General features: G+C 36.1%; 1 protein-coding gene and 1 further gene across 3 annotated transcripts in view; both read right to left on the bottom strand.

Moving 5' to 3' along the window:
• Nucleotides 1–12,375, bottom strand: part of LOC117174802 — a 270,991-nt gene that overhangs the window by 117,930 nt on the left and 140,686 nt on the right. For 2 of the 3 annotated variants that reach the window (XM_033364177.1, XM_033364176.1), the window contains exon 3: nucleotides 11,336–11,423. In XM_033364177.1, the coding sequence (XP_033220068.1) occupies nucleotides 11,336–11,423 (88 nt within the window). The remainder of the gene's footprint in view (nucleotides 1–11,335; nucleotides 11,424–12,375) is intronic. The other variant, XM_033364178.1, reaches the window with a different exon arrangement.
• LOC117175755 lies at nucleotides 1,091–1,249 on the bottom strand.

Raw genomic sequence — 12,375 nt, 5'->3', positions numbered from 1 at the left:
CTACGCCGATGATGCTAAGCTTTTGTACCCTATTGATAATGTAAAGGATTGCATTATATTGCAAAAGAACCTCGACTTTTTTGCTAAGTGCTGTGTTGAAAAGTCACTTGACATTAACTCCTCAAAATGTAAAATAATGTCATTTACTCAAAAAACCACACCTATTTATTTCCAATATGAGATTAATGGTTGCATTCTAGAAAGGGTGAAGTTTAAGCGAGATATGTGTATTATAATTGATGATTCTTTACGTTTCAACATTCGCATAGATTACGTAATCAGAGAAGCCAATAGGGGCTTAGGATTTTCCATCAGGTCATGTTGTTCGTTCAAAAATCCCCTTGCGATTAAGATTTTGATCTATACAATTGTTAGATCTAAACTAGAATACGTGGATGTAATTTAGCTACCATCTGCGTAATACTTCTGTTACTCTATTGATAGATGTCAAAAGAAAATTTTGAAATTTCTTAACTGGAAGGTTAATGGTCAAATTCTGCCCCTGGGCATATTATATAGCGACACGTTTGATATGTGTACATTGAAAGATCGTAGAAATGTACAAACTATGATGTTTAGTGCAAAATAACTATAAATAAAATGTTTGCGATGACAAGTAATATTATTAAATCTAATGCGTCTCTTGATTTATTTCATACGTCTTTAAATAATGTACAAACTGCTATTAAGGCTTATGTTTAGCCCTACTGATATTTTCTTCAACTGATTATTTCTAAGCTTATTTACCTGTGCACCTGCGATTTTTAATTTTACTATTCTTTCTTAATCTCTACGATAAGTTATACTGTAATTAGTCTATGACTGTTGGATAAATATAAAAATAAAAAAATGAAAAACATTTGACTTCTAAAAATACAAGTCGTCCAGAAAACATATTACAGAACAATTCTATGACAGTTCTAGAACTGCTATGTATCAAATATGGAACAGTGTTATGTACGTCTCACAGCAATAGAATATCCCGGAATATTCGATTTGACCTCATTTATGTCCCGGGTTATTCCAGGAATAATCTTTTGCAATATTTTGCGAGGCGGATATTTTGTTGTCCCCATGGATATATTTTGATCCGAGACAGCGCGTACATAGTCCCAACTAACAAAAATTATACGTCCGAGATATCCACATTAGGGATATTCGCAAGGGTCAGCTCGGGCGTAGTTCAATGGAACAGCCGCGCCCTGGAGGAACAGCCTTGTTGATCACGGTCACGAAGTAATATAAGGAGATCGCACTCCCAGGGGGCCTTTGAAAAATTTAGACGCGTAAATTCGGATTTAGTTAGTTTGAATCGTTCGTAGCGCTTCTTTCGTAAAAACGTTGAAATACAAGTTTTCCAAGTTGCGGCTTCCATAGTAAGCCAGGTGTGATTAAACAATGCACATGCTTGAGGTCGTTTTGTCGTGAAAGTAAATGGAATGTGATAAAAGTGAGTTGTTTTTGTGTGTGCAAAATGGTTTGCTGTTACATTGATGGCTGTGCATCCACAAGTTATGTTAGAAAAATAGAAAAAGGAGACATGCTTAAGAGACGTCACTTCTTTTTCCCTAGCACAGTCATTTGCATGGTTTCGGACATCAAATGTCATGTGTTCCATTTTAAATGTGAATTTTAAAGAAATTTCGAAGTGATGCAAATTTTCACTTCAAAAACATGTCGACAACTGTAAAGAATCAACCCTTCCCTGATATCAACTTATTTAACATTACTTTACCCAACAGAATCTGACCTCACCTGACCTAAATTAACAGAAATTTATTGAACCACGCGTAAAGCTCTGGAAGCATATTTTCCCAGTAGCAAATGTGTGCTACATCGAATGGGTCAACTCGAGCCTAACCTAGAAATAAATCTAACCTAGCGTAACCTAACCTAATCTAAACTCACGAAACACAATTAAACTGACTGTGTTGTCCCGTTGTGTTTGCGGTACCGTTTGAATCAGCTTGGGCTTGACCTGCAGAGGTCAAACCTTTCCTAACCTAAAAAAAACTGACCTAACCTAACCTAACTTAACTTCACGTAACACAATTAAACTCATTATGTTGTCCCGTTGTGTTTGCGGTACCGTTTCATTCAGCTTCAGCTTAACCTACATAGAGGTTTCACCTATCCTAACCTAACAAAACCTGACCTAACCTAACTTAGCCGAATGAAATTCAACCACACGTGTAGCTATGTAAGCCTACGGTTCTCAGTCTTAAATGTGTTCTATATTTAATAGGTTAACTCGATCTTAACCTACAAATGAATCTAACTTAACAGAACCTAACGAAATTTTGCTTTACGCAATACAACTAAACTTAAGTGTTCTCGTTGTAACACAATAAAATTCATTTCATTGTACTACAGGTGGTTAAAAATTTAGACGCACATTACTCATTTGAAGAAACTTAGAACTACAAGTAGAATTGACCCCATTTCAATTAACCTGACAATGTTTGTATCAATTAAAATGTAGAACTGTAACTTAAACATGCAAATGAATAAGAGTTTTATTCAAAATTTTTTCCTCTCTGCTTTTCTTAGACTTAAGAGATATATTTATACTATATTTCGTGTTTACATTTTATCTTGCTTTTTATCGTAATTAAATTGATTTATAGACCTACTTTAGTCTATTTTTTGCCTGCTATAACGTGTCCTTTTTTCTTCGAAGGAACGATGCGAAGGGTTACGCTTACGTTTAAGACCTATATTCGTTTCCCTTTTCAACATACAGCAAAAATCAGCCATCATGACCTTGTCCCATCTCCCCTTATATCGTTGTTCCATCACTTTTATGTCTTGACGAAAACGTTCTCCTTGTTCCTGGCTGAAATCACCAACATTTTCTGGAAACTTATCCAGATGGGAATCTAGAAAGTGAAGTTTTAAATTCATCAAACAGCCTCACTTTTTGTAGTTTCTTATCATTTTCGCAACATTATTCTCGTAGTCTGGACTTTTTTGTTACCGAGGAAATTTGCGTTTACTGCTTTAAAAATTTCCCGAGCGTCCATTTCAATTTTTGTCATGTGGCTCACGAAATTTGTATCTCTTGTCAATATTCGAATCTGTGGTCCATCAAAGACTCCTTCTTTCAATTTAGCGTCTCAAACATTAGAGAATTTAAGGGATATATACTTATAGCATTGTCCATCTTTGCCTAACGCCTTGACAAATTGCTTCATGAGCCCAAGCTTTATGTGAAGGGGTGGTAGTAAAATTTTTTCTGGATCAACGAGGCTTTGGTTGATGATATTATGAGAACCAGGTTTGAATGAATCTCTTAAAGGCCAATGTTTTTTGCTGTAATGATTGGCTCGATCTCTGCTATTCCACAGGTATATAAAGCATGGCTCTCTCGTGAAACCCGATTGTTGGGCTAATATCGTTGTTATGATTTTGAGATCACCACATATTTGCCATTTGTGATTCGTGTAATTAACTTTTTCAAGGAGCATTTTAACATTGTTATATTCTTCTTTGATGACCGTTCAATGAGCTATAGGGATAGGAGCGTAAGTATTCGTGTTATGCAGTAAAACAGCCTTAATGCTGCGTTTTGACGAATCAATGAAAAGTCGGCATTCTTCGTCTCTGTACACATTTTTCTTCAAGTGGTTCATTAGTCCGTTAACGTCAGTGCAGTACACTAAAGACGTCTCTTTGTCTTTAACGATAAACTTTCTGAATTCTTTGTCTCTGTCGCGATAGAATGAAACTTTTGTCTTTGGCTCTAGAAGATTTCTTCTTTTTAGAAATGAAGCGGCAAATTCAGCGCCGTCTTTCGGTAATCTAAGATCTCTAATAAAATCATTCAGTTCTAGTTGCGACACTAATATTGAAACCTTCAATTTGTTTTTATGCACGCCATATTCGTTATCTTTTTCATCATTTTCATCGGAATCATCAGAACTATTTTCTGTTCGATCACTGGTTTCATTACCGTCTCCATGACGTTGACTTTCAACTTCCATTTTATCATCTTCTAAAGCGCTTAAATCAGTCTGGCGTGCATTTTTATTGATTTCAATTGCTCTTGTGACTGTGCACACATTAATGTACGAAATGTTATTTATATTTTTGGCGTTAAACCCTTTGACGGAATTCATGCAAAAGTAGCAGTCCTACGCAATAACGGGTTTTTTCCATGTGGTTGGTGTAGAGTACTTGCGGTACTTTTCGTTGTTTGAATTTTTTAGACGATACAACATAAGTCTGCAGGAATTGCAAATGACGTGAGGAACCCATTTTGTTTCTTGGTGCAGCAATTTACGGTCAAAACACTTTTCGTAAAGACTTGTCACTTCCTCGTCGGTTGATTTTCGCAAACTGCTCACTTCATATTTACTGCAAATGTAACAGAATGAATCTGAGCTATTCTTGTAGGCATGCGACTGAAAAATGCTCGCAGTTTTTTTCCTTATAGCATGAGACTCTACACCAACCAAGTGATCCATTGATGAAGAGCTACGGTTGCATGATGACGACATCGGAGAGCCCGCTTTCCCACCCTGACCAGACGCTGATATTGGGGGTTTTCCCTGAATCGTAATACACTTTTTACCTGTGTCTGCCATGACGGCATGAACGCCGTTTACCAGGGACTCAGCCAATGTGTATCCGTTGCCCAGCGTCACCACGTGGAGGTGCCCTGGTTACAGACACAGGCGAATAATGCTAACAACAAGCGGTTACGAAACTCCAGACATTTACTGCTATTAATGTCAAAATATGAAAGTACGCAAGAAGAGAGTTGCCAGTGTAATTGGTTAGGTTAGGTCAGGTTTTTATAGGTAAGGATAGCTTAAACCTCTATGTAGGTTAAGCCGAAGCTGAATGAAACGGTACCGTAAACACAACGGGACAACACAATCAGTTCAATTGTGTTTCGTGAGGTTAGGTTAGGTTAGGTTACATTTATTTCTAGGTTATGCTCGAGTTGACCCATTCAATATAGCACACATTTGCGAATGGGAAAACATGCTTCCACAGCTTTACGTGTAGTTCAATAAATTTCTGTTAATTCAGGTTAGGTGAGGTCAGGTTCTGTTGGGGAAAGTTATGTTAAATAAGTTGATGTCAGGCAAGGGTTGATCCTTTACAGTTGTCGACATGTTTTTGAAGTGAAAATTTGCATCACTGGCATTATTTTGAAATTTATTTGCTTCAGTGCATGATTTGTCGTCATTTTTTGAGGTTATGGCTCAACCATGACGTGATAAATGATTTTTGATACCGAATTTGAATTCAGCGCCCCAAAATCCATAGGAATACGTGTGTCTTGTTACCAGATCCGCACAATTTTTTTGTGTTTGGCTGTGTTATTAAAAGTGCCACTGTTTTTGTTTATCAGTTGTCATGCCGACACATCTGCCTAATTGTGAAAAATAAAGGGTTTCGAACTTTTCCGCAAGACGCACTTGGAGCGATGCAAACTAACTAAATCCAAATTCACGCGTCCAAGTTTTCCAAGAGTGTGGTTTCCTTATACTACTTCGTGGTCACGGTAGCCTCTACGCCAGGTAAATATGCTTCTTGCCGCCTTGGCTCCTCTCTTAAACACTATCTATAACACTAACCTTATAAGATTTTCTATGCACATACTCGAACAAAAAATTTTTCATTAAAGGAAATTTTTGGACGAATGTGTATAAACGATCTATAATTCTTATAAACTGACGAGGTATAATAGTAAGGAATCATTCTTACGGAGCAATATCAACATTACTTTTAAAAAAAGTAGTTTGCACTTTTTATTTATTTATAACGAATAATAAACAATTTAAACTTCCTCTAACCTGTCGGAAAACATTCTTCAATCATTAATTAGCTGATTTTATTTCAGAATGAATGAACTCGCACGCGTTGAAAGAATGGTAGACTTGCCAACTAGTCTGCTGAATATTAAAGGATTACGTTTGAGCATGAGAATTAGGACTGCCTGTACATCAGAGCCTGTATCTTGGAAACTATTCAGTAGACCATACTTTTATTAAGAGCCTTTTTTACAGCTAAAAAGTCAAGCTTTCTTTAAGACTATTTGAAAAAAAAATAAAAATACCGGATTCACTTAATTTGCCGATTAAGTGCTGTTGGATAGGTGAAAATATTCCGAAAATTTAAAGAAATTCTAAGAACATTACTTTTGAAGTTGGAGCAGTTGAGAAATAATGCTCCATAGGATCTTTTATGTGTGACCTATATGTGAACAAGGTTTTAGACAAAGAATTGTAAAGATTTGAAATGATTTAGTATTTTTTCAAGAGGTATCAAAAGAAATATCATAACAAAATGAAACGAGATTTAATCATATTTCCAATATTTAAAAGGTACATAGTTTTATTTTTTATTTTAAAGACTACATTCATGTAATCAATATTAAAAGAGTCATTAAGCGTAAAAGAGGACAGTATCCACACCGAACCTGCGCAATGCTTGTTTTTACATACAGGGATTTAAAAATTGAAAATGGCTAAAATTGATAAAGTTCAAATTTAACAAACTGTGCATTTAAATTCAGTTTTATCTAAGTGAAATGCTTACATAACAAGCTATTCATTATAAAATTATGGAAGTTTCTGATTAAGCACTAAAAAAATTAGAAAATTCGAAAAAACCCTATTTCAAATTTTATCTTTTGAAGGTAAACAACTTTAGTTTTAAGGCAGAAGAATTAAAGGATTTCAGAAATGGCTGTTTGCTTTTATCTTATTAAAAATTAAACACTTGCAAATATGCTTTTAATAAAAGTTGTGGGTTTTGAGAAAAAGGATTTAAATGACTGAAAAAATTTCTGCAAGGCTGAATACGCGCTCGTAAAATGTTTATGAGAAGCGAAGCTTCGGAGAGTGGATATTGCAAGGGGGAAGATATATTACCTCATTTATTTCTATGACCAGTCACATGTGTGAATTTCTACCTGTCCACGGCAAGTTGAAAAGGGGTAAGGATGTTACAGGAATTATTTCTGTGGCCAGTCACAGGGTTGCCTGCGCGCTCTCATGAGAAATCGGAAAGGCGATAATATGTGACCTAAATTATTTTTGTGAACAGTTGAAGGGGTGCCTTCTCGTCCCCTTGAAACGTTGGAAAGGAAAAGGTATTATATCTCACTTCTTTGTATAGCCATTCATAAGGGTGCCTTCTCCCACGAGATGTTGGAAGAAGGTAAGGAAGTGACCTACATTATTTCTGCGACTAATCCCAGGGATGACTTTGCGATCCTCGCGAGACGTTGGAAAAGGCGAAGGCATGTGCCCTGCATTATTTCTGGGACCAGATACAGATGCGACTGCCCCGCCCGATATGTTAAAAATGGGCAGAAATATGACATGCATTTTTTCTGTGACCAGTAATAGGGGTGGCTTCCCCCTCCCCAATCATATGTTGGAAAGGGGTAGGGATGTGACCAACATTCTCCTGTGACCAGTCATAAGGGTGTCTTTGCCCAACGACAGGTTGGAAAGTGTCAGGGATGAGATCTAATTTATTTCTATGGTCTGTCACAGGGGAGCTCTCCTACACGAGATGTTGGAAAGGTTTCGAGATGTAACCTACATTAATTTGGTGACCATTCACAGGAGTGCCACAAGTTCCATTCGAAGCAATTCTATATTTTGTATAAACATTTTCCTAACTTTCTCGAAAAATATTAGTTTTTCAGAAAAACTTCTTAATATTAAAGGTGTATTTTAAGTAAATCTACAACTTCTTTTGAAGCCTTTAAAAAAAGATTATTTACTGAGACATAGCGAAAGACTGTGGTTTTCATGGTGTTTTCATGGGTTTCGCCATGAAAATCGAATTTGCGCTCATTTACACTATTATATTCGTGATCAACGCGTCAAAACACATAGGTTCACGGAGTTAGAAATTAATCACGTATGCAATTTTCGGAAGTACACTCAAAAATAATTATTCGAAGCCTGATAGAACCGTTAAAAATCAAACAATTAAAAAATTTGTTTAAAATTGATGTCATCTTCAATGCGCCCTTTTAGATGTAGTTTATATCTCAAGCACGGCTGTCAATGATTCGATTATTGTTTATAGCTTTTAGATCCTTACAAATAGAAACGGAGCAGGATTTTAAATTTGTAACCACATCTGGCTACGAATATCAAGATTATACTGAAACGAAAAAGCTATCCTCGGTTTGATTTTGCAAGAACAAACGGATAAATATACTTCATATACTGTAGACCCTCAGAAACAATTTCTTTCTCTGTCAAAAATTTAATTGCTAATTAGATAAAAGTGAATAAAAATTAAATAAAGAAAACACAATGAAGATTTTTTGTTTGGTTGCGTGAACAGATAATTTTGCATTTAATTGGTTTTAATCAATAATTATTTCCCAGCGAAGAACTAACTATTTCACTCAGATATTCAAATCACAAAGTAAATTTAAAGTTATATCTATTTAGGGTAAAGTGAGTTCTATTTTTGAATGAAAAATGAATTGATGAACTGAGAAATTGACCTCCACAGCGAGAGAAAAGAATTTGCACATTGTATAATCGCTGACTTAAAGTATCACGCGATGAATTTGTCAAGCTGTTCGACTTGAATTATTGCATCAGGTATCTTTTTAAAGCAAAAGGCGATATGCAGCTCTTTATCAATCACAAAATCAAGATTCTCCAGCGTATATACATATTATCCGTTCGAGAAGGACCACCTTCGCAGATAATTGATGGTGCCAACATTAGAACTAGGAGGACAAAAATCCGCCAAAAAGTCTATCTCAGGATGAACAAAAATAAGCTGACATTAATACAGCTCTTCCTGATTTGCTCCCTGAAGATGTTGATTTCTGGAATATGAACTGTGTAGTTTACGAGAAAGCAGTTTTCCTGCTTAGCGACACTAGAAGTGATAATTTAAAGTTCCAGTTTAAAATCAAAACGGCGAGGCAGCATGCAACTTACACGTTGAACAAGTGTAAACTGTTGCCCATGAAGCAGCACTGGACGCAAAAATAAGAGCTCTTTCAATAACCAAAGAGCACCTTGAACGGCGAGTGAAGTGGATTCAGGAAAATTCCACCTTTTCTGTTCATCCTTCCCGTCTGTTCAACAAAACGTTATGTGCCGTTTAAAATCCGCCTATTCGAGAAGAGATTCAAGTTTTCGGCGAAAAAGTATATGGAGATGCTTATAAGCTAGATAAAGAAGCTTTAGATATATCATTCCTTCGTAGCTTTTTCCAGAGGAAACTGTCGCAACGAACAGAGGAGGAGTTTCAACTAATTACTGCTAAATAAGTGAAGAAAGTTATCGCTTGAACTAAGAACTTTTCAGCGCCAGGGCCATATAAAATTAACTACTTTTGGTGGCGGAAGTTGACTTCTACGCACCAGCATCTAGCTTGCATATTTACTACTTTCTTAAACGAAGAACAGCCCATCCCGCAATGGTTAGCGGAAGGATGCATGATACTGATCCCTAAGACCGAGGATTTGTCAAGTGCAAAGAACTACCGGCTCAGTGCTTGTTTAAATAGAAGCTACAAGCTATTCACTGTTAACCTCAAAGAGAGAATGTTAAAATCTACCGAGCCGATATGGAGTGCAATAGTTGAAAAACGCGGATGCACGACAGAAGTGGCTAGTTGCAGAGAGATCCTGTTAATAGGCAGTTGCATTATCCAGGATTCTATCAGATATCGACGCAATATGCCCATGGCTTGGATTGACTACCGAAAGGCTTTCGATAACACAAGCCACGAGTTACTTATTAAGCTCATTGAGTGCCTAGAGGTGCATTCAAAAATAGTGAGATGTATGAAAGAGCTTATGCTCTTGTGTCGGACAAGGTTTGTCATATCATCTGACATAAGAAAAGTGACTACCCGATATGTCACATATAAGAGGGGGGTCTTCCAAGGGACTCTTCAAGGCCGATACTTTTCTGCAGCTCCCTCTTGTATCTATCTATAATGCTTCGAGGCAAAAGCTCTGGACACCTATGTAGCCCGCCGAACAGAATAGACAAGTTTGCCTGCGTTAATCTATACACAGGAAGACTATGAAATACATCATCGCGTGAAAATCAGGATCTTGAACTCATAGGTGGAAAGACCATTTAACATTTGGGTAATAAAAAAACATATGCATATCTTGGAATACTGCAAGCGGAAACCAAAAATGTTTCTATGTTAAGAACCATTCTTGAAAAAAGGTATCGATAAATTCTCAGAAAAAATTAAGATTCCGAATTATCTGGAAAGAATAAGATCCAGACGACCAATATTCTGGCCGTACCTATACTGCTTTATATGTTTGGCGCAGTACAATGGAACGTCGATGAATTGAAGAAACTTAAACGAAGAATTTGCAGCATGATGACAGTATATCGTAGTTATCATACTAGATCTCCCGTAATTCGTATAAACATTTCCGAAAAAAGGGGTGAGAGGTTTGCTGAGCTTCGAGTGTCTTCATCGGAGAACGGTTTTTAGCTACATCCCATAAATGACATTTCTTGTAACTGACAGTCAAATAATGAAATATGATTTTAAAGTATTTGATACTACTATGAGAATACTTTGAATTGTTTGGACGCTATTTTAAATTTGAGAAAATTCATGTAATTTAAAGATTTAGTTAGATTAACTTTACAGTTCTCCCACCTCTCATTTCCTTCAATTCTCTTTACTTCACCTACTTCTATTTCCTCATGTTCACAGATAACTACGACAACAACGATGGCGCATAAACACTAAAATAAAATAAATTTGTTCTTATACCCAAGAAATAAAAATAAAAAACGCGCTGGTTAATGTCATATTTAGCTTGAATGTTATTCAATCAAAACTATAGTGGCATCAAGTTCTATCAATATCGCCAGACCCGTTTACAACTCAAATATTTGGTCAATAAATTAGTTCTATATTTATTGATCTAGTATTGAGTAGTTATCGTATTCTCAGTTTCATAATGAAAGTTTGATTCCTAGTGTTCGATAAAGTATAGTTATAGAATAGACATAGTCGACTCAATATTTAACAGGGATATGTTAGGATGTGTACAATAATTCCTAACTTTAAAATTAAATTGTCTCACTTTCCTTAATAAATACCAGAATTACATACTTTTTTAGATAATTAGGGCCTGTTTCTGTTTTGAATGAAATCTGTATTCGAAGTGAAAAATTGGCACAAAAAATGTTCTAATAGTTATGGAGTAAAATGTGGCATTTCCATTGTGAGGTTGGGTGCTTATTTCAGCACCCTTAAGCTCAAATAATGGATGTTGAAAATGTTGGAAATTATGAATTTTTGTACCCGCAAAGTGTACTAAAATGATGTTAAATATGTTCATTACCTGCATAATATTAAGAAGAAATAAGAACGCAAGTAACGTCAATGCATTGAGAGCTGTTCCATGTCCTTTTCCTCCTCCCTTTGAACTTCTGAAACAAATGAACACGTAGTTAGTGAACCGTAGAATTATACATATTTTATAAATTTTCACTTAGAAACCTCTTTTTTTGCCATACTTTTTCAATTTCACGATGAAAAAAATGACGGTATCCATGATAACTTCGTTAGGACAGAAACCAACTTTCAAATAGTGTTACAGAATATTATGTTAAAATCATTATAATTAATTAATTTTATGTAGGAATCACCTATGGACAGAAATTACAATTATATTTTATTCCTTCAATCAACAGAACGAAGAAACTTTCAATATAGGGACCAAAAAGACAGCCTTCGATACTGCCTATCATACTGCACGTGTCCATATTTATAAAAAGGCCTCAAGTCTTGATTTCCTTTGAACCTACACGCTTGTATTCGAAAGACCTCGTATTATCTTTAGAAAGGGACGTCTCGAGATTCTATACCTTGTGCGCCTATATCCGAAACTACGAGAAACTTCAAGCTTAAGTATATGATAAGCTGTAAAAAGATAAGCATGTAAGTCAGTTTTTACAACACGAATGATGTTTACAGCCGAAATTTAATTCGCCAGTTAATTAGTTTTTATACCTTTATAATAAGTCAGCCTTCACCATCCATTGTACAGTTCAGTTTAGCTATGATTCGAAGGGTCTTACATTTTTTCTGTGCAACTAGTCGGCCTTTCAGACATCTGCCCGTATTCCGAAACCTGATCTATTGTCGGGTGCCCTGCTCGTTCGTTGGTTCTGGATCGCATTCACTGTTTGGTACAACACTCATAAGTGTAATGCTGTCATAAGAATGGTTTACTTATACCTTAGTTTGGTGGTTTTGTGCTTCTAGCCTGTGTCTGGATTGCCTACGAGGTTTGAGGCCACATTCACCAGTTACCCTCGGCGCAGGGGGACACACTATCTGCAAACTGAGAATTCATCCAGTGGCATGGTCAAAGGCTCT

This window comes from Belonocnema kinseyi, chromosome 6, assembly GCF_010883055.1.
Source record: "Belonocnema kinseyi isolate 2016_QV_RU_SX_M_011 chromosome 6, B_treatae_v1, whole genome shotgun sequence".
NCBI classification, from domain to species: domain Eukaryota; kingdom Metazoa; phylum Arthropoda; class Insecta; order Hymenoptera; family Cynipidae; genus Belonocnema; species Belonocnema kinseyi.
This window is presented reverse-complemented; position numbering and strand designations above follow the sequence as displayed.